General features: G+C 53.1%; 2 protein-coding genes across 3 annotated transcripts in view; one reads left to right on the plus strand and one right to left on the minus strand.

Moving 5' to 3' along the window:
- Positions 1-19,371, plus strand: part of PSMD1 (proteasome 26S subunit, non-ATPase 1) — a 76,183-nt gene that overhangs the window by 36,942 nt on the left and 19,870 nt on the right. The window lies entirely within an intron of this gene.
- On the minus strand, positions 1,753-17,999 carry HTR2B (5-hydroxytryptamine receptor 2B). The gene is made up of 3 exons (XM_075570948.1): positions 17,099-17,999; positions 6,601-6,801; positions 1,753-3,830 (listed from the first exon to the last, which is right to left on the minus strand). The coding sequence occupies exons 1-3, from the start codon at positions 17,433-17,435 to the stop codon at positions 2,932-2,934; spliced, it is 1,437 nt and encodes a 478-aa protein (XP_075427063.1). The 5' UTR covers positions 17,436-17,999; the 3' UTR covers positions 1,753-2,931.

The raw sequence follows: 19,371 nt of genomic DNA on the forward strand, positions 1-19,371 counted from the left end.
GAACTTGAAAAGGTTACAATACAAATGAGAGGAAAAGACCGTGAGGATAAAATGAGGGGGCAAAAAGAAATCTGTGTGGGGGGGGGGGAGAGAAAGACGAGTGGGGGGAGGCGGAGGCAGAAGAGGCGCTCTCGGCGCCCCCATCTCCGCTCTCTGCGCCCCCCCATCTCCGCTCCCCCCCATCTCCGCTCTCTGCGCCCCCCCATCTCCGCTCCCCCCCCATCTCCGCTCTCTGCGCCCCCCCATCTCCGCTCTATGTGCCCCCCATCTCCGCTCTCTGCGCCCCCCCATCTCCGCTCTCTGCGCCCCCCCATCTCTGCTCTCTGCGCCCCCCCATCTCCGCTCTCTGCGCCCCCCCATCTCCGCTCTCTGCGCCCCCCATCTCCGCTCTCTGCGCCCCCCCATCTCCGCTCTCTGCGCCCCCCCATCTCCGCCCTCTGCGTCCCACCATCTCTGCTCTCTGCGCCCCCCCATCTCCGCTCTCTGCGCCCCCCCGTCTCCGCTCTCTGCGCCCCCCCATCTCCGCTCTCTGCGCCCCCCCATCTCCGCCCTCTGCGTCCCACCATCTCTGCTCTCTGCGCCCCCCCATCTCCGCTCTCTGCGACCCCCCATCTAAGCTCTCTGTGCCCCCCCATCTCCGCGCTCTGCGCCCCTCTCCCCTCCGCTCTCTGCGCCCCTCTCCCTGGCGCTCTGCGCCCCTCTCTCCTCCTCTCCATCAATTCTCTTTCTAGGTGGAATGGCTGCAGAACAAATCACCCTAGTGAAAGGGTCTGTTTATTTGATGCTGCTGCCTTAAAACAAACATTTACACAGCAGCACATGGGTGTAGGAGTGAGGAGCTTTCCTGGCTCCCTCCTGGCATTCTGCACATAATTCTGCTGGGCAGGGAGAGGTGGTCCTCCCGGGGAGCTTGTGGATACCTCCAGGCTTGTGTAGGGAGAGGGCACGGTGGGTGTCTCACCCTGGGTGGGGCGAGGGGCTTCAGACTCCGAAAGCTCTAAAAGGAAAAGCTCATTCTAGTAACGTGATTGTCTGAGAAACACTGGGTTTATTTGCAATTGGTGATGTACTTATGAGTGTGTTGCTGCCGTTCCCACTTACTCAGTTCTCTACCATTATAACAAAGTAACATCTATGGCTCTCCCCCCTATCTGTGCCATGTCTGCCTCCCTGCTTGGGTTTACTTTGCAGATAACGCTGAATGTTGTGCTTGTTTCCTCCGTGCTTCACCGCAGTAAGCAGGTGCTCGGGAGCCTCAGCAGTTGGGTTATCGCTTTATATCAGGTTGTTTAGCTGTGGTGGTGCTTATCCAACCGTTTGTACATGAGACGGGCAGGCGGCGCAGTGAAGAACTTGCAGGTTTGGGCAATAATGAGCGTCACTTCTGGACCAAATGTCCCATTCCGGGCTGGTGTAGCGCCCGCCGCAGGGGCTACTGCGGTATATGGGGAGATGTGTGCAGGAAGCATACTAGCATAGATATCAGTGTATCTCTATAGGCACCCACACTCGCGTATGCACATACATACTTATATTATACGCACATGTTGTGTGATTGTATGTGGAAATGTGTAGGCGCGTATATGCTTATATTTAGGTTTTATCTGCATCTCTTGAAGTAGTGCAGGCTTGTCCCCTATATAAGATATTCTTAGTGAGATAAGGCAGTGAGATAAGGCAGTGAGATAAGGCAGTGAGATAAGGCAGTGAGATAAGGCAGTGAGATAAGGCAGTGAGATAAGGCAGTGCTAGTTTGGCTTTAACACCTGTATAGATTTATTTTCTTTACATTAGTCTTTATAAAATAACACAAATAACCACGACTCAGCAGGCAGCACCTGCCACATCGAGCCCGGGTGGCATTCTGTGCCCTGCCACAGGGAGCCCTGGGGGACATTCTGTGCCCTGCCACATCGAGCCTGGGTGGCATTCTGTGCCCGGCCGCAGGGAGCCCGGGTGACATTCTGTGCCCTGCCACATCGAGCCCGGGTGGCATTCTGTGCCCTGCCGCAGGCAGCCCTGGGGGGCATTCTGTGCCCTGCCGCAGGCAGCCCTGGGGTGCATTCTGTGCCCTGCCGCAGGCAGCCCTGGGGGACATTCTGCCTTCCTGTTTTCAGTCACTATTTACATATGAGAGGGTCCGTGTGCCCCCTGGTTGGGGTGACCTGGCAGCTCTGGCTCCTCCTCGCCCCTTCACTGTTAGAATTCCGTAGGTTTGTCAGCGCAGATTCTTCAGGCAGTAACCGGCGGTTCGTTTGGTCACGGATTTGCCAGGTGACTGTGAGATACAGACTTTATCTGTGTTTTGTAATACGATATCCCGGCTCATCCACATGTGCAGCCTGAAAAGCAGCCGCTCCGGCACATACACCACAACCTTCTAAAGCCAGCCATACTGCGGTGTAAGCTAATGCTGCTATCTCTGTCCCTTCCCATCTACCCAGAGCTGCTGCAAATACATATTACCTAAACCTCGCTTCACTTACTGCCGTGTGCCGGCTTCATTATCACTGGGGCTCACTTCTGGATAATAGTGCTATTGGTGTTTAGAGAGTCGGACGCAGAGAGGGGGGCGGCTGTACTTAATAATTGTGCTGTTCTGCGGGTAGTGTTTAAATGTGGGAGATCCTGCGATCATACTCTGCGTTGCTTTGTACTGCAGCACGTTCCATTTTAAGGTTAGAGCCTATGTAGGAGCTGCTACTTTAGACCACGTTTGTGCACGTTAACGTGAAGCTGGGCAGGATACGGCTCCATAGTCGCTGATGCAGAGCAGTAAAAATGATCTCTCTCTTTGTCCGTTCTACGAAGAAGTTTATAAATAATGCATGAAATGGTATTTCTACCCTGGCACCTCGGTGTGTGCGAAGTCGCAGACGTGGCCGTGGCATGGCTTTGTACCCGGTAGCCGTGGCACAGCTTTGGTCAGGCTCACACGTAGCTCACTTGCTCCTCGGTTTTTCCGGCTTGGTTTGCGGTGAGCAGCAAGGTGTCCAGCAGGATAGCTGAGGACTCGAGCTGAGCATTGCATAGTCTCAGGGGGCTCTGGTACAGGACTGGGTCAATCCCGTTCCTCATCCCGTGTTTCGTGATCAGCTTGGAATTGTCGGCTATGGAATGCCGAAAGGATATTCGGCTGGAGCAGTTCCGCAGAATCTTCATGGACCGCATGCCGCGGTAGTTGCATGTAATGTACCGGCCGAAGGCGTCCCTGAAAGTCTTGTTAAAGAGGGTGTAGACCAGCGGGTTCACCCCAGAAGAAACGTACCCCACCCAGACAAAAATCTCCATCAGCGTCTTGATGATGTCTGGGTCGCACGTCTCTGTGGCACAGAAAACCGAGGCAACGTTGGTGATGAAGAAGGGGCACCACATGAAGACGAAGAGGAAAAAGACAATACCCAGGACTTTAGAAGCCCGCTGCTCGTTGGTGATGGTCTGCATGGACTTCTTGCCCACACTGGACAGCCTGCGGATGTGCATTTCCTCGTTGCCTCCAGACAGCTCCTTATATTTTCTTGGCTCCTCCAGCATAGCCACCTTCTCGGGAGAAGAACCAGGGGTCACGTCCCTCTGGAATACAGTGGACACTGTGGACCACGTAAGGCGCTGCGGGGGATTGTTCTTAATGAGGTAGGCCTTTTTCCGCAGCACGTGGATGGTCAGGAAATAAATGACCACCATGATGCCAAACGGGACAAAGAAAGCAGCCATGGAGCCATAGATGATGAAGTCCCTGAAGTGCTCGGTCTGGACCATGCAGGTTTTGTTGTTGTTGAAGATGGTCTTTTGGTTGAGGAGACCTTGGATCGGGATCGGGATGGCGATGCCTGAAAGAGAGGATCATTTTCTCTTGTATAAACTTGAACTGATTCTTTTTAAGCAGTGCACTGGAGATGTTTATTTCAGTGACAATCAAACACGCCTATGAATGTAATCCTCAAACATTTGCTAACGCTTTGCAAATATCCTCAACACACTTTCTCTGCTGCTGCATCTTTACAAGTGTTTCTCGTGTCGCTGTTACTTTGATTTCAGCCTAAAAAAGTTTGTTGCAGATTCTCCAAGACCCATTGAGGGGGTTTGAGAGGAGGTGGGTGACATTGGGGGAGGGAGGGAGGGTGAGGGTGACCCCAGGCGGCTGCTTTATGCCGCCGCGCTGATAAATAATTCCCCGCTCCGTCTCTTCCCCGTGGAACCTGGTGATTAGCGCAGGAGAGGGGCAGGCTGGGATTAACCTTCTGATGGGAGGGAGAGCGATGAAGCGCTGATCCGTGGCAGCAGACTCCCTGGAGGGGGAGAGCGGGCGCTGAGCTCAGGCAGAGACCCCCTGGGGTTCCCCGGGTCCCTGGCAGCCGGTCTGACTACAATACAGTTACTTAGAACTTGTATAAATCATCGTCTTGTGACAGCGCAGGTTCTGTCCGAGTGTCTTTCTGTGCAGAACATGCAGCGCTGGCATTCATGGAAATAACTCCTTATCTGCCCGCAATCTGTCAGCCCCGGCAAAGCAATGCGACGGGGCAGAATGCATGTGCGCCGCGGTGAGGGGCAGTGGCCGCGCCGCGGTGAGGGGCGGTGGCCGCGGTGAGGGGCGGTGGCCGCGGTGAGGGGTGAGGGGCGGTGGCCGCGGTGAGGGGCGGTGGCCGCGGTGAGGGGCGGTGGCCGCGGTGAGGGGCGGTGGCCGCGGTGAGGGGCGGTGGCCGCGGTGAGGGTCGGTGGCCGCGGTGAGGGGCGGTGGCCGCGCCGCGGTGAGGGGCGGTGGCCGCTCCGCGGTGAGGGGCCGTTGCCGCGCCGCGGTGAGGGGCTGTTGCCGCGCCGCGGTGAGGGGCCGTGGCCGCGGTGAGGGGCGGTGGCCGCTCCGCGGTGAGGGGCCGTTGCCGCGCCGCGGTGAGGGGCGGTTGCCGCGTCGCGGTGAGGGGCTGTTGCCGCGCCGCGGTGAGGGGCGGTGGCTGCGGTGAGGGGTGGTGGCCGCGCCGCGGTGAGGGGCCGTTGCCGCGCCGCGGTGAGGGGCCGTTGCCGCGCCGCGGTGAGGGGCAGTGGCTGCGCCGCGGTGAGGGGCGGTGGCCGCGCCGCGGTGAGGGGCCGTTGCCGCAGTGAGGGTCCATGGCCGCGGCGCAGTGAGGGGCGGTTGCCGCGGTGAGGGGCCGTTGCCGCAGTGAGGGTCCATGGCCGCGGCGCAGTGAGGGGCCGCGCGCTGAGGGGCTGTTGCCGCAGTGAGGGTCCGTGGCCGCGGCGCAGTGAGGGGCTGTTGCCGCAGTGAGGGTCCGTGGCCGCGGCGCAGTGAGGGGCTGTTGCCGCAGTGAGGGTCCGTGGCCGCGGCGCAGTGAGGGGCTGTTGCCGCAGTGAGGGTCCGTGGCCACGGCGCAGTGAGGGGCTGTTGCCGCAGTGAGGGTCCGTGGCCGCGGCGCAGTGAGGGGCCGCGCGCTGTGAGGGGCTGTTGCCGCAGTGAGGGTCCGTGGCCGCAGTAAGGGTCTGCGCGTTGCAGAAACCAGGCATCCAACGCATGTGATCTCTACACCGGCTCATCACTTGGAGAACCTGATTGCCTGCCGTACAGCTGCCACTGGCCGATTATCGGCCCGGACCCAAGTAATCTGATCGTTGGAGACTAAGCTATTTGAGGCCACTAGAATTGAAAAGAAAGTGTTTGTGATCCGTTCCCTGGGAAAGCACAGGATAGGTTTTCAGCGTGTCCCAGTTCTGATGAGCACCTCCACAGCTGCGGGATTCAGAAGGGATCAGCGGGTTGTCATAGCTTCTCTAACTCGCAGGGGCTGTTGCCAGCGTGCCTGCCGGTGGAGGATTAGGAGCAGAGGTTACGTGTGATATTTGTATAACCTCCAGGCTTGCATATTGGGAACCGTGGCTTCGGTTTAGCAGCAAGTTAAACATCTGTTATGTGCACATTGCATACAGGACCCAGCCCTGTGCCTCGTGCTGCACCCCCTTCCCCACAATCATGTATATATTGGTCACCCTAACCCTTCTCTGTCAGGCGGGACACAGACCCTGCTCTGCTTGCTAGATATATTGGGAACTGTTACTTGCAATGTGTTGGCTTCCCATCTGGTAACACGGGTTAAAGCAGCGATCCTGCTTCCCTTTACATTTGTGTTCTAGGATTGATGCCGGGTGTCCCCAGAGGTGACCTGCGTTCATTTCATCTCCCGGGGACCCCCTGCTCCCCCTGATTACTTACCTTCGTGGGTGCTGCCGGCATCTCTCCAGTTTGTGTCCCGGTCACGCAGGCCAATAGGAAGCCACGATGGATGATATAATTGCTTCCTCTTGGCCCACAGGACGCAGGACTTTTAAACCGCCATATTGTAAACCCAGCCAGGACTCCTACCGGCACCCCATACGCAGCGTGCGTATCTCGGGAACCAAGGGGGTGCCCCTAGTTGAAATCAATGCGTTTCACCTCCGGAGACCCCCTGCTTCAAAACCTATTACAAAAATAAAAAGCATAGCCGCAAGGACGGCTCTTATAACACACGGAAGGGTGGAAGCGTGGTTATGGAAGAGATGGGTGTATTGGATAGCTGCCTTGCATGGCACCGACACCTGCTGGCCCCTGTATCACAAGACGTGTCTTACCCACGGATATGAGCCACACCACCGCAATCTTGATCAGTGCTTTGGCCCTGGAGTTGAACTGGCTGGCCTGGATGGGCCTCTTTATGGCGATGTAGCGATCCAGGGATATGGCGCACAGATGCATGATGGACGCAGTGGAAAACAGGACATCCAGAAATAACCAAATGGCGCACAGGCCATGCGGCAGCGGCCATGCCTGTCCTGAAACAGAGGGGGAAGAGGGTGGTGAGCACACGGGAGGGAGCAGAGGAGCAGCCCGGCAGAGAGCAGCGGGGATAGGACCTTTTCTGTAAATGTCGGACTAAAGTCTATATTCTTATAGCCTTCCACACTGAGCGTTTGCTCCATGCACCCACTACTACCTTTTTAGTGGTCATGGACATTGTTAACCCTGTGGATAACTACGTCCGGCTTCAGAGTTACCATGTGTTGTAGACCTACGGTCCGTATCTACTAAGCATTGCTACCTCTGAGACGGCGGTCAGTAAATATGGCCCTTTATTCCATATTGCAGACCGGGACGTGGCCTTGCAGTATAACAGCTACACATGAAGCAGTAGGTCCTGTATAAATGTCCAGCTCCCCGTTGTATTGGGGCATCCGTGTACTGTGCAGGGCATCCGTGTACTGTGCAGGGCATCACACGAGAGGATACAGGGAGGCGTGTCACAGAGGGCCTGCATTCCTTATAAAGAGCTGACGTGAGCGTGTTTACACTGCGCGCGTCACGGGCTTAGCGACCTTATACCCCGACGTTCGAGGGCCGTGCCCGGTGTCTGGGGGGCCGTGCCCGGTGTCTGGGGGGATTATACCGATCTCCGGCCCGGGATGCAGTTTCCGTCACTCTTGTGGGGGATGTGCCGAGCTCTGTATCTGTCACGTTGCTGCTATGCCCCCAAGGGAAATGTTACTGCTTTATTACCAGACGGCACTGCCCCGTGTTAATGCCCCGTGTTAATGCCCCATTCTCTGCCAGACTAAAGGCTGGGCCTGGGTACAGCGCCCGAGAGATGCGCCATTGTAAAAGCCTTTCTATTCTCTTGCTCCTCCGCCGCACATTTTGCAGAACGTGTTTTTCTGAGGGGCCTCTCTGCGTGTAACGTGTGAGTGCGGGGGGCCTCTCTGCGTGTAACGTGTGAGTGCGGGGGGGCCTCTCTGCGTGTATCGTGTCAGTGCGGGGGGCCTCTCGGCGTGTAACGTGTGAGTGCGGGGGGGCCTCTCTGCGTGTAACGTGTGAGTGCGGGGGGCCTCTCTGCGTGTAACGTGTGAGTGCGGGGGGCCTCTCTGCATGTAACGTGTGAGTGCGGGGGGGCCTCTCTGCGTGTAACGTGTCAGTGCGGGGGGGCCTCTCTGCGTGTAACGTGTGAGTGCGGGGGGCCTCTCTGCGTGTATCGTGTCAGTGCGGGGGGCCTCTCGGCGTGTAACGTGTGAGTGCGGGGGGGCCTCTCTGCGTGTAACGTGTGAGTGCGGGGGGGCCTCTCTGCGTGTAACGTGTGAGTGCGGGGGGCCTCTGCGTGTAACGTGTCAGTGTGGGGGGCCTCTCTGCGTGTATCGTGTCAGTGCGGGGGGCCTCTCGGCGTGTAACGTGTCAGTGCGGGGGGCCTCTCGGCGTGTAACAACCATATCAAAAACCAAAAATCATTGATTCGGGGAAATAAAAGGACTATTATCAAGGGACCTCTTACCCAAACCCCCCCCCCCCCCCCCCTTCTCCTCCTCCCCCATCCCCCTCCCCCCCCCCCCCCCCCCCACCGTGGCTGTTTTTTTATTTTTTTCTCCTTTTTGACTAGAAATATTAAGATTGTTAACACTATACTAAAGATATTATCACTGTTCTTTATTGTTTTGATCGTGGTGGGGGCAAGGCCCCCTCCCACCGGTCCTGCTTTTTTCTGTACCCCCACCCTTCCCCCATGTTATCCTAAAAATAAATACAAATAGTTTGAAAGAAAGGGAAAGCGCTTGGTCTTGCAACATCTTCTCTCCCTCCTTATTTTGAATGTAACTATATATTTAACAAATCTGCTACAAATGGTGTCCGTCCGTGTGTCCGTCCGTGTGTCCGTCCGTGTGTCCGTCCGTGTATACATATGAGAAATGAGACGGAGCCCCCTGTGACCTCCACGTGTGGCTCCTCCACTTGACATTTGTGAGGTCGCTGTCATGTAGAGGGATTGTATATACAGGGCGTTTTGCTACCGTGTGAGCCAGCTATCAAGTCCATGTTTTAGGAAGCTGTGTCTTCTCGCTGGGGGGGGGGGGGGGGGGGGAGAGGGGAGAGAGGACACAGGATGAATGAGATGCAGGTTGGGGGAGTTACGTAGAACACATGTAAAACACACAGGGAGAAAGCGCTCTTAGATGCGGCATCTCTGCTCAGTACTGTGCCCAGCACACAACCTCTGTACTAGGAGCATCTGGTCAGTGCAGCCCCGGCATGCATACTGGCCCTGTGTTTGCTGTGGCAGCAGGGGAAATATTACAGGCCACACTGTACAAAACATAAAAGCTCTGGCTATGAGAAGCCGAGCGGCACCACCAAGAAGGGTTTGTTGTTGTAATGTGCGGGACGGATCCTTTGTATGTTTTTCTTGCTTCTCAGCTAATTTCACTTTTACAGAGCAGTTTCTCTTGGGCAGTTTGGCTCGGTGTTTGACAGCCTGCATCAGCGCTCTGTCCTGGCAGTGAAAGGGTGCTTCTCAATCAGCTGACACACTTAACCCCTTCAACGCCATGCTGTGCATTACAGAATGTGTCCCCGATATGAATGGGCTGTGATTAGGGGTTAAGTGCAAGCGGAGTGGGGTTAAGGCGAGTCGTGAGTCCTGTGTCTCCTGCTTTGTTTTGTCATCAAGTTGTTCTGCGTAACAGGAACTCGCAAGCAAACGCTGCACAGGCCGTTAACCCCTCACCAGCTGGGAAGCGCGGTTTGTCCTTAAGCTTTAAAAGGGGCTTCCTGTGTTAACCCGTTCAGTGCCTGCAACACATGGCTTCTCCTTGTCCTAAGAACTTGATTCAGCTTTGTATTAACCCCTTATGTGCCAGCCCTACAGTATACTCTAGAACAGGGGTGCGCAAACTTCTTGAGATGGGCCCCCCTGCCCGGCAGCCGCAGTGTTCGCGCCCCCCTCTCCAAGGACTCTGCGTCATGACATCGTGGGTCATATCACGTGACCACGCCGCGTCATTTGACGGGCGTTGCCATGGTGACTAGGAAACATGAGCCATGACGCCGCGTCACCAAAGACCTGGCAGAGAGCAGGTAAGGGAGTTAGAGGCCTCACGCCTCCCCTGGCATTTAATTTAAATGCCCTGGGGAAGAGCGCAGGGCCTCTGTAACCGCCCGCACCCTCCCTAGAAATGCTCGCGCCCCCCCAGTTTGCGCACCCCTACTCCAGAACAGGGTGGCCAACTCCAGTCCTCAAAAGGTAAAGTTTTCAAGACATCCCAACTTCAGCACAGGTGGCTCAGTCAAAGACCGAGCCTCTGAGTCAACCACCTGTGCTGAAGCAGGGATATCCTGAAAACCTGGTTTGTTGTCTTGACTGGATTTGAGAACCACTGCTCTATAACAAGCCTGACCAACTCCAGTCCTCAAGGGCCACCAACAGGTCAGGTTTTATGGATATCCCTGCCCCAGCACAGGTGGCTCAGCTGATTGTGCCACCTATGCTGAAGCAGAGAGCCTGAACCTGACCTGTTGGTCACCCTTGCCCTAGCAGTATATATTTCTTTGCGATGTGTTGCAGGCCCCGCCAGCACTCAGGCCGCGATTATACAGCGCACACAAACGGCTTCATGCCTATGAGACCGCTCCTAGTGCAGCACCGCGATTTGAAGAGACAAAATTTTTGTCTTTTCAAGCGCGGGCGCGTGACGCCCACATTACATGAGCGGTCCAGCCAATGAGGGTGAACCAGCTTCGTGACACGTCCACCACGCCTCCCCAGTCTCCCGCAGCCAAGTTCCCAGACCGCTGGGGCTGCAGGAGTGCGCGGGCACGCAGGTAGCGTAATCTTAACCAACAGTTACCGTGCGAAGCGGTGAGCGATCATTTCCTGCGGTTAGAGAAGCGCCTCCCATGGAAAGGTCTTGGCCTCTCTTTAATGGCGCAGTATTCTGTACATATTATTATGAACGAGAAACCCGAGTCCCAAGCGACTCCATTTGCGTGTCTTGTGGATGCTGTGTAATGGATTCTAACTTATTGCTAATGTATTCTGTAACTTTGTGCAGCACTGGGGGAAAAGTCAACGAAACGAGTTTAATACATACTCACTACTTCCTGTAATAGCAGCTAATTAATACTATCTCCAGAAATGATAAATACAAGTTAATATCTGTATCCACATCAATTTAAAAAAAGTGTATTATTATAGTATCGTGCTTTGTATCTTTTAAAGAGGATTCAGCTCGAGTGTGTTAATAAAGACCGCTGACAATGCCCTTTCAATCGCATGGGTTTCGGCCTATATCCCCCCAGGTCTCCAACTATATATCCCCCCAGGTCTCCGACTATATATCCCCCCAGGTCTCCGACTATATATCCCCCCAGGTCTCCGACTATATCCCCGGACCCTCCTGCTGGTCCGACATCTTTTGATGCATTTTCTTCCTGCTCATGGGGCCTTTAATGTGGTCCGTTAGCGTTCTGAGGGGGGCGTCTGGGTATACAGCGCCCGGGTATACAGTGCCCGGGTATACAGCGCCCGGGTATACAGTGCCCACTCCTCGCAAACATTCGTCATTAAAAGGTTTAGTTGCCAGAACAATTCTCTAGATTTCCGCAGGATGATATAGCTGTAACATCTCTGATGGAGAACTAGGTCACTGGATAATCTGTCTGGGATTGTCCGACCAACCTGCTCGTACTACACCTGTAATTCCCCATCCCCCCCAGCTGCCTACCTACCTTACTAACACTCGCTGGGTGGCTCTCCCCTCATACACCTGTTTTTCAAATGCTCACAACTTTGACACACTTTTTAATGTTTCATTGTGTTTCGGCTTTGCAAATTCTAGTGTTGAATCTTACAAACAAATGATAAATTGCTACGTTTTTACTTTCAATCTTCGGTGGGGGGGGGTGGGGGGTGGGGGGAGGGAGTCTGGATTAATGTCTACAATGTGATGCTGAGCGGCCTGTGCTGTGGGAACGTATACTTATATAATGACAGGAGGCACAGTTATATAATTACAGTGGAAATAGTTATAGAATTACAGGCGGAATAGTTATATAATTACAGGAGGGCTAGGTGTATATAGTTACTGGAGGGCTAGGTGTATATAGTTACAGGAGGGGTAGGTGTATAGTTATATAGTTACAGGAGGGATAGGTGTATATTTATATAGTTACAGGAGGGATAGGTGTATAATTATATAGTTGCAGGAGGGATGGGTGTATAGTTATATAGTTACAGGAGGGATAGGTGTATAGTTACAGGAGGGGTAGGTTTATAGTTATATAGTTACAGGAGGGGTTGGTGTATAGTTAGTTGCAGGAGGGATAGGTGTATAGTTATATAGTTACAGGAGGGTAGGTGTATAGTTATATAGTTACAGGAGGGGTAGGTTTATAGTTATATAGTTACAGGAGGGGTTGGTGTATAGTTAGTTGCAGGAGGGATAGGTGTATAGTTATATAGTTACAGGAGGGGTAGGTGTATAGTTATATAGTTACAGGAGGGATAGGTGTATAGTTATATAGTTGCAGGAGGGATAGGAGTATAGTTATATAGTTGCAGGAGGGATAGGTGTATAGTTATATAGTTGCAGGAGGGATAGGTGTATAGTTATATAGTTACAGGAGGGTAGGTGTATAGTTATATAGTTGCAGGAGGGATAGGTGTATAGTTATATAGTTGCAGGAGGGATAGGTGTATAGTTATATAGTTGCAGGAGGGATAGGTGTATAGTTATATAGTTGCAGGAGGGATAGGTGTATAGTTATATAGTTGCAGGAGGGATAGGTGTATAGTTATATAGTTACAGGAGGTGTAGGTGTATAGTTGTATAGTTACAGGAGGGGTAGGTGTATAGTTAGTTGCAGGAGGGATAGGTGTATAGTTATATAGTTACAGGAGGGGTAGGTGTATAGTTATATAGTTACAGGAGGGATAGGTGTATAGTTATATAGTTACAGGAGGGGTAGGTGTATAGTTAGTTGCAGGAGGGATAGGTGTATAGTTATATAGTTACAGGAGGGGTAGGTGTATAGTTATATAGTTACAGGAGGGATAGGTGTATAGTTATATAGTTACAGGAGGGATAGGTGTATAGTTATATAGTTACAGGAGGGATAGGTGTATAGTTATATAGTTACAGGAGGGATAGGTGTATAGTTATATAGTTACAGGAGGGGTAGGTGTATAGTTAGTTGCAGGAGGGATAGGTGTATAGTTATATAGTTACAGGAGGGGTAGGTGTATAGTTACAGGAGGGGTAGGTGTATAGTTAGTTGCAGGAGGGATAGGTGTATAGTTATATAGTTACAGGAGGGGTAGGTGTATAGTTATATAGTTACAGGAGGGATAGGTGTATAGTTATATAGTTACAGGAGGGGTAGGTGTATAGTTAGTTGCAGGAGGGATAGGTGTATAGTTATATAGTTACAGGAGGGGTAGGTGTATAGTTATATAGTTACAGGAGTGATAGGTGTATAGTTATATAGTTACAGGAGGGATAGGTGTATAGTTATATAGTTACAGGAGGGGTAGGTGTATAGTTATATAGTTACAGGAGGGATAGGTGTATAGTTATATAGTTACAGGAGGGGTAGGTACTAGTCTCCATAGTGTTAAAGAAAGTGTTTTTCACATTCACCAACCCCTGGTTGTATTTGTAGCCCCTCTCCCCCTGTAATTACACACACCGCACACACTGTGTGTGTGTGTGTGTGTTTGTGTGTGCGAGCCGCTCTGGGGATCGCACACGCAGACTTTTACATTTTTTGCCCACAAATAATGATTCCGTTCTGTGTAACAGAAAATGCCGCCTCACTCCGCGGGTCTCCTGGCACCGGAGGGTGTATATAAACATACGTGAGGGTTGTATATACAGTCATATCCTGTGCTAACAGGCCCCTTGGTGCCATACAGGCCCACGCAGATTTATGGGTGTATGCCGCCGGGTGAGAGGTTTGTTTTAGTGTGTTTAACCCTTTCTATGCCAGCGACCCGTGTCACATGTTCTCGGCATATCGCTTTGCTTTGTGTTACTGGCATTCCCAGCAGCAAAAAGGGTCACGGGAGCGTTCGCTCTTTTTATTCCGTCCACTTCTAAAATGGACGTGCCACCTTGTACAGGGGTGCTGAGTATCTGTCTCCATGATCACCTCCTTATAGAAAATAGAATTACAGGTAACAGGAGGTTCTTGCTGATTTGATGCAGTGATCATACTGCTCCATCTGGCAGTAATACCCAACGTGTGTGTGTCTGTGTCTCTCTGTGTCTCCGACTCTGTGTCTCTGTCTCTGTGTCTCTCTCCGTCTCTGTGTGTCTCTCTCCGTCTCTGTGTGTCTCTCTCCGTCTCTGTGTGTTTCTCTCCGTCTCTGTGTGTCTCTCTCCGTCTCTGTGTGTCTCTCTCTGTCTCTGTGTCTCTCTCTCTCTGTCTCTGTGTCTCTCTCTGTCTCTCTCTGTCTCTCTCTGTCTCTCTCTGTCTCTCTCTGTCTCTCTCTGTCTCTGTGTCTCTCTCTGTCTCTGTGTCTCTCTCTGTCTCTGTGTCTCTCTCTGTCTCTGTGTCTCTCTCTGTCTCTGTGTCTCTCTCTGTCTCTGTGTCTCTCTCTGTCTCTGTGTCTCTCTCTGTCTCTGTGTCTCTCTCTGTCTCTCTGTCTCTGTGTCTCTCTCTGTCTCTGTGTCTCTCTCTGTCTCTGTGTCTCTCTCTGTCTCTGTGTCTCTCTCTCTCTCTGTCTCTGTGTCTGTGTCTCTCTCCGTCTCTGTGTCTCTCTCTGTCTCTGTGTCTGTGTCTCTCTCCGTCTCTGTGTCTCTCTCTGTGTCTGTGTCTCTCTCCGTCTCTGTGTCTGTGTCTCTCTCCGTCTCTGTCTCTGTGTCTCTCTCCGTCTCTGTGTCTGTGTCTCTCTCCGTCTCTGTGTCTCTGTCTCTCTCCGTCTCTGTGTGTCTCTCTCTGTCTCTGTGTCTCTCTCCGTCTCTGTCTCTGTGTCTCTCTTCGTCTCTGTGTCTGTGTCTCTCTCCGTCTCTGTGTCTGTGTCTCTCTCCGTCTCTGTGTCTGTGTCTCTCTCCGTCTCTGTGTCTGTGTCTCTCTCTGTCTCTGTGTCTCTCTCTGTCTCTGTGTCTCTCTCCGTCTCTGTGTCTGTGTCTCTCTCCGTCTCTGTGTCTGTGTCTCTCTCCGTCTCTGTGTCTGTGTCTCTCTCCGTCTCTGTGTCTGTGTCTCTCTCCGTCTCTGTGTCTGTGTCTCTCTCCGTCTCTGTGTCTGTGTCTCTCTCCGTCTCTGTGTCTGTGTCTCTCTCCGTCTCTGTGTCTGTGTCTCTCTCCGTCTCTGTGTCTGTGTCTCTCTCCGTCTCTGTGTGTCTCTCTCCGTCTCTGTGTGTCTCTCTCCGTCTCTGTGTCTGTGTCTCTCTCTCTCTCTGTCTCTGTGTCTCTCTCCGTCTCTGTGTCTGTGTCTGTGTCTCTCTCTGTCTCTGTGTCTCTCTCCGTCTCTGTGTCTGTGTCTGTGTCTCTCTCTGTCTCTGTGTCTCTCTCTGTCTCTGTCTCTGTGTCTCTCTCTGTCTCTGTGTCTGTGTCTCTCTCTGTCTCTCTCTGTCTCTGTGTGGAGGGCTCAGTAGGGTGAGCAGGGGAAATTATTGGATGTCTCCTATGATCTTATTTTGAATCTGTTCTTTAAGCAGACGACTAGGACAGGAGTGGCCATTCCAATCCTCACCGGCCATTAACAGGTCAGGTTTTCAGCATAACCATGCTTCAGCACAGGACTGAGACACTCACTGAGCCACCTGTGCTGAACAGGGTTATCTTTAAAACCTGACCTGTTGGTGGCTTTTAAGGACTGGCGTTAGCCACCCGCGGCCTAAGAATAATGCCCTGTCCCTGGCTAACGATCTGCTTTGGTGCGGGAACTTTTCGGCACGGGTTAATGTAAGATATTCTGGCCCTGCTGCTTTACAGAAAGCTCCCCCACAAGAGGCACAATATTCGTGTTTTAATCCTTCTAGGGAAGCCTGCTCTTTCAGAGAAATGCCACGTTTTGCTGCTCTCTGCTGAAGAATGGGCTGCTCTTTTAGGTTGTCATTTTCTTTCCACTAAGTGTTGGCCCTTTGAGTTGTGTGTCCCTCCGCCTGCTTTATACCGAGCTCCTCTCTCTGCCGGATTTGGCTCCGCAGCGCTAGGCATCACCCCACAGGTTTCCCCGGTTAGCCTGACTATTTTCAGAGCTGTATAAGACACAATCTCCCGCTTTGGTTCTTCAGCTTTAGACTCCCCGTTGAACCAATGTGTCGCTGCTGGGAGGTGTGAAAGTCTCCTCAGTCTGGTCTCAGGATGCCTTCGCTTTCTTTCTGCTTTCGGGTCACCCACATTACAGTGTAGGGAGTCTAAAATATGGCAGCTAACCATTACTTTACGCCTGCTCAGATGGCCGCAATCTTTCCTTAGTTGGGCATTCTTCAAAAATGCACAACGTGAATACATGCAGGTTATGGGGGTACATTACGGGTTACATTATGGGTTAAGGGGTACATTACACTTGTACCCAAGTGAGGGAAGAATGCAGAGCTACCTCCAGGCGTGCAGTGATCAAGGCGAATGTACACAGCATTACCCAAGCGTTCCTAATGATGCTGTCTTCCCAAAACTAAAAACTAGTGAGGGATTTCTGGGCAGAAAATAGGAATAATCCAACGGGCCACAAAATACAAGATCTGGAACCAAGGGAGTAGGGCAGCGGGTGTTAACCCTGTCAGGGCTTGAGGGGCCAGCCGTGTAATACAAAATGTGGGTAACCGGTGCATCAGAATTTATGAGTCCCAATACTGAATAATAATTCTTCCGTTGGGAACACTCCAATATGATGGTGAGCAATAATAACATACGCTAATAGGCAAGGGACGACGAGTACCTAGTGCTGGCCAGCACAATGACCAGTACAGAGGTTGTCCCAACCATAATAACATAGTTATAGTATGTAGGAGAAAACTCACTTTTGGTTCCAATTCCGTCAGAGGAGCCTTCCCATCGGGTATCCTGAGCAGCGTGCAATCCACCAAGCAGGGGAAGTAGAAAATGGGTGAACAAAGGCAGTGTACACCTTGATAAAGGGCGCACGGCCCGAAACGTGTAGGTGAGCGTTTTCTGGGTGATCCAGGGGTGATGTTTGATCCCTTCATTCAATAAAAGGATTTTTTTTGCTACCAGTAGCCTCCTCCACCATTTGTAGGCAGTGCACTGCCTTTGTTCACCCATTTTCTGCCAGCCGTGTAATACTCTGTGGTGCATTAGAAACCTCTCCAGCTGAAAGGGTAAATTAATTCAGGCCCCGGGTACTTACTGAAGAGAATGGTGACGAGGGCGATGGGCATCACAAATATGCCAACAAGCAGGTCTGCCACAGCCAGCGACATGAGGAAGTAGTTGGTGGCGTTCTGTAGCTTTTTCTCCAGAGAGATGGCCAGGATCACCAGGATGTTGCCACCAATGGTGGGTACGATGACCATGAGAGTGAGTAGTGCCAGCCAGCACTTCTCGGGCACCGCGTCAGACTTGGTGTCGTTCAGGACGCTGGCAGGATAGGGGGGGTTTAGCTCTGGCATCTCGTGCCAGGGGACAGAGCCAGACCCGTGGGGCTCTCCGGCTAACCGGGGAGACGCCAAGGCTGCCACCAGCATGTCCCACTCACTTGGCACCTTCCCCTACCCTGCCCATTCCAGGTCACTCATGCAGCATCTGTGTCCATCCCTGGGCACGGGCTCTTCCTTCTGCTGGTTTTCAGGAGGTGCCCTGGCAGCGCCTCCTTGCCATGCCCAGAGACTGAGAAACTGATGGGTCCCGGGTCCCAAAGCCAGACGAGAGGATCTTAAACCGGTGATTTAATCCCGAGTGGTCCTGGGCTCTGTGCAAGTGATCTGCTCTCCTGTACCAGAGCGGATCCTTTCTCGGTGCACACGTCCTGCTCTGATCGCCAGCCTTCACCGTCCTTTCTCCTGCCACACAAGGAGAGTCTTAATTTTTTGCGTGTGGGAGGTGTTTGCTTAACCCTTTCGCTGCTGAAGAGATGTTGCTTAAATTCGACTCTATCTCCCGGGAACGGGGTAAATCTCTCCCTGAGCTCATCTGAATAAGAGGCAAAAAAAAGCATAGATCTGCATCTATATCTCCAAATAGCCTTGTATCTTTTTCAGGGTATTTATTTTGTTTTTAATATCCTCTAAATACCGTGTTCATCCCTGGTAATGAGGTGGATAAGGGATTTGCCCTGCCTCTGTTCTGCTTCATATAAACCCATCTGTTTGGCCGCAGTTTTCCTGTTTGATGCTGCTCCCTCCCTCCAGCATGGGAAGCGGGTGTCTGTCTGCTGGTAACCTAACGCCTGCAGTGAGCTCCCAGCCTCTGCAGACTTTTTGGCTACGCATGTAAAAATGGGGGCATCTTTAAATGCGGGCGCTCTTATTAGAAGAACCCGCGAGGAGTGAAAGGAATGGTGCGTTTTTGGAAAGCGAGGGAATATTTGTGGTGGGTGCACGATTATATTTTCTGAATGAACCGCGAAACTCATTGCCATCACATTGTAACGCTATTTTAGATTGTAAGCTCTTCGGGGCAGAGCTGGGAGCCGTACAAACAGTGCTGCCTACCCGATCAGTGCTATACAAGAATACGCCATTGTGTTACTTACCCGCCGCAGTACAGGGCGCAGTGACTGCTCGGGCAGAGGAAGTGGGGCCCTCGTAGCATTGGCGACTTTATATCCAAGTTTGAACAATTCCCTTTCCTTCTCATATATATGATGTCCCCACAGGGACCGTCTGCTACCGCTCTGTCCGGCTGTGCAGCTCTTTTCTCCGCCTCGCATTCTGACGCTGCACTCTCTCGCTGTCCTCTCTGCGCTCTCTGGCCACCCTCTCGCCGTCCTCTCTGCGCTCTCTCGCCGTCCTCTCTGCGCTCTCTCGCCGTCCTCTCTGCGCTCTCTCGCCGTCCTCTCTGCGCTCTCTCGCCGTCCTCTCTGCGCTCTCTCGCCGTCCTCTCTGCGCTCTCTCGCCGTCCTCTCTGCGCTCTCTCGCCGTCCTCTCTGCGCTCTCTCGCCGTCCTCTCTGCGCTCTCTCGCCGTCCTCTCTGCGCTCTCTCGCCGTCCTCTCTGCGCTCTCTCGCCGTCCTCTCTGCGCTCTCCCGCCGTCCTCTCTGCGCTCTCCCGCCGTCCTCTGCGCTCTCTCGACCCCTCCCCATGCGCTCTCTCGACCCCTCCCCCCATGCGCTCTCTCGACCCCTCCCCCCATGCGCTCTCTCGACCCCTCCCCCCATGCGCTCTCTCGACCCCCCCCATGCGCTCTCTCGACCCCCCCCCCATGCGCTCTCACTCGCCCCCCGTGTGCTCTATCTCTGCACTCTTCTCGCTCTCTCTCTCTCTCTCCCCCCCCCCCCCCCCCGGTTCTCTGTATCTGCACTTCCTTGTCCGCCTCAATGCGCGCTCTCTCGCCCACCTCCTTGCGCTCTGTCTGCACTCTCTCTCTCTCCCCCCTCTCGATGTGCTCTTCCCCCCCCCCCCTCCCCCCGTGTGCTCTGTCTCTGCACTCTTCTCTCCCCCCCCTCCTCGGGCTCTCTGTCTCT

The sequence above is a fragment of the Ascaphus truei genome, chromosome 14, assembly GCF_040206685.1.
Source record: "Ascaphus truei isolate aAscTru1 chromosome 14, aAscTru1.hap1, whole genome shotgun sequence".
Classification (NCBI taxonomy): Eukaryota; Metazoa; Chordata; class Amphibia; order Anura; family Ascaphidae; genus Ascaphus; species Ascaphus truei.

Excerpts from the sequence above, each read along its gene's own strand:
- HTR2B (XM_075570948.1), bottom strand. The coding sequence starts at position 17,435 with ATGCTGGTGGCAGCCTTGGCGTCTCCCCGGTTAGCCGGAGAGCCCCAC. Across the intron at positions 6,802-17,098 it reads CCTCGTCACCATTCTCTTCA|GACAGGCATGGCCGCTGCCG; the intron begins GTAAGTACCCGG and ends CCTCTGTTTCAG. Across the intron at positions 3,831-6,600 it reads GGTGTGGCTCATATCCGTGG|GCATCGCCATCCCGATCCCG; the intron begins GTAAGACACGTC and ends CCTCTCTTTCAG.